This window comes from Sardina pilchardus, chromosome 15 (assembly GCF_963854185.1).
Source record: "Sardina pilchardus chromosome 15, fSarPil1.1, whole genome shotgun sequence".
Classification (NCBI taxonomy): domain Eukaryota; kingdom Metazoa; phylum Chordata; class Actinopteri; order Clupeiformes; family Clupeidae; genus Sardina; species Sardina pilchardus.
Window position 1 is genome coordinate 31,830,969 of NC_085008.1, and position 1,558 is coordinate 31,832,526.

At 44.4% G+C, this 1,558-nt stretch overlaps 1 protein-coding gene across 1 annotated transcript; it reads right to left on the reverse strand.

The window, feature by feature from the left end:
• Positions 1-298: 298 nt before the first annotated feature.
• LOC134101632 (uncharacterized) lies at positions 299-1,330 on the reverse strand. The gene is made up of 2 exons (XM_062555338.1): positions 1,223-1,330; positions 299-979 (listed from the first exon to the last, which is right to left on the reverse strand). The coding sequence occupies exons 1-2, from the start codon at positions 1,328-1,330 to the stop codon at positions 299-301; spliced, it is 789 nt and encodes a 262-aa protein (XP_062411322.1).
• Between the last annotated feature and the right edge of the window lie 228 nt (positions 1,331-1,558).

Below are 1,558 nucleotides of genomic sequence, written 5' to 3' on the forward strand. Positions count from 1 at the left end.
TGTCACCCCATAAAACTAATCCCGTCCGAATAGGCCTTTAGTGAGCACTTCTCCTTTACCAAGATAAGCCATCCACCTCGCAGGTGTGGTATATCAAGATACATATCGCATATCAACATGATTACACAGCATGATTATTGCACAGGTGTGCCTTAGGCTGGCCACAATAATAATAATAATAATAATACATTTTATTTAAAGCGCCTTTCAAGACACCCAAGGTCACTTTACAGGGTTGCAAAATCATCACATAGAAATAAAAAAGAAAAGAAAAATGTTAAATGTTAAAGTCAGTTAGTCAGTCAGTCAGTCCATAAGCTTTCTTGAAGAAATATGTTTTCAGTCTACTTTTAAAGACAGTAATTGAGTCAGAGAATGAATTCCATAGCCTGGGGGCGATGTAGCTGAAAGCCCTCTCTCCCAGGGTGCAGAGGTTCACTTCAGGGACACGTAGCAGGCCTGCTGAGGAGGATCTCAGAGGGTGGGCAGGAGTGTACACTTCCAGGAGGTCAGTGAGGTAGGTAGGGGCGTTGTTGTTTAGGGACTTGTATGCCAGGAGCAGGACCTTGAAATTGATTCTGTAGGCAACTGGAAGCCAGTGCAGCTGCATGAGCGATGGTGTTATATGGCTGGTGGATTTGGAGCATGTTATAATCCGCGCTGCAGAATTCTGGATGAGTTGGAGCCGGTGAAGTAGCTTATTTGGGATTCCAGACAAGATTGAATTACAGTAGTCAAGGCGGGAAGTCACATACGCATTGACTAGGACTTCTGCACTCTGCTGGGTGAGTGCTGGGCGGAGCCGTGCAATGTTCCTTAGATGGAAAAAGCGATTTCTTGATATGGTGTTTATGTGTGCATTGAACGAGATGGTATTGCCCAGTATGACACCAAGGCTCTTGACCTGTTTGGAGCAAGGGATGGTGCTGCCATCTACACAGATGGTGATAGGTTCCATCTTAGTAAGGGCACTCACTATCTGGTGTGACCACCATTTGCCTCATGCAGTGCAACACATCTCCTCTGCATATTGATCAGGTTGTTGATTGTTGATGTTAATCCACTCCTTTGTTTGTTCTAAAGTTGTAGTAGTGGTAGTAATCCAGTTCACGATCAGGAGCCGAAATGACCTGTTTTGCTGACATTAATCCCAATTACAAATAAGCCTATTTCTCCTGAAATAATCTCTGACTCCACCCTTTGAGCCACAGGTAAAACCCACTTTCCATCTGGACACCACCTCAAGCACCAGTAGGTTCACCATGGTTACGGCCTCCATGGACACAGCCATGGGTGAGGCCTGTTGGGCAGGGAAATACTGAGCTGTCATGCCATCTCACTCAGTGACATGACATGATTGGTCAATAGGAGCCCAACAACAAGGGTGAGGCTCCTTTAGTGTACAAAATAATGTTTGCACCAAATATGTATTTATGTCAACTGCTTTGCATGTTCCTGTCTGTTGTCACCACTGTGTGTTGTTACTGTTTCAGCCATTTACTGGTTTCAGCCATAGATATTAGTAAGCTAGTACCGCATGTCTATCAAGTTCTATTAG

Coding starts and splice junctions, on each gene's coding strand:
- LOC134101632 (XM_062555338.1), bottom strand. CDS start 1,330: ATGACAGCTCAGTATTTCCCTGCCCAACAGGCCTCACCCATGGCTGTG. Junction 980..1,222: donor AGGTGGTGTCCAGATGGAAA/GTGGGTTTTACC, acceptor TGGTCACACCAG/ATAGTGAGTGCCCTTACTAA.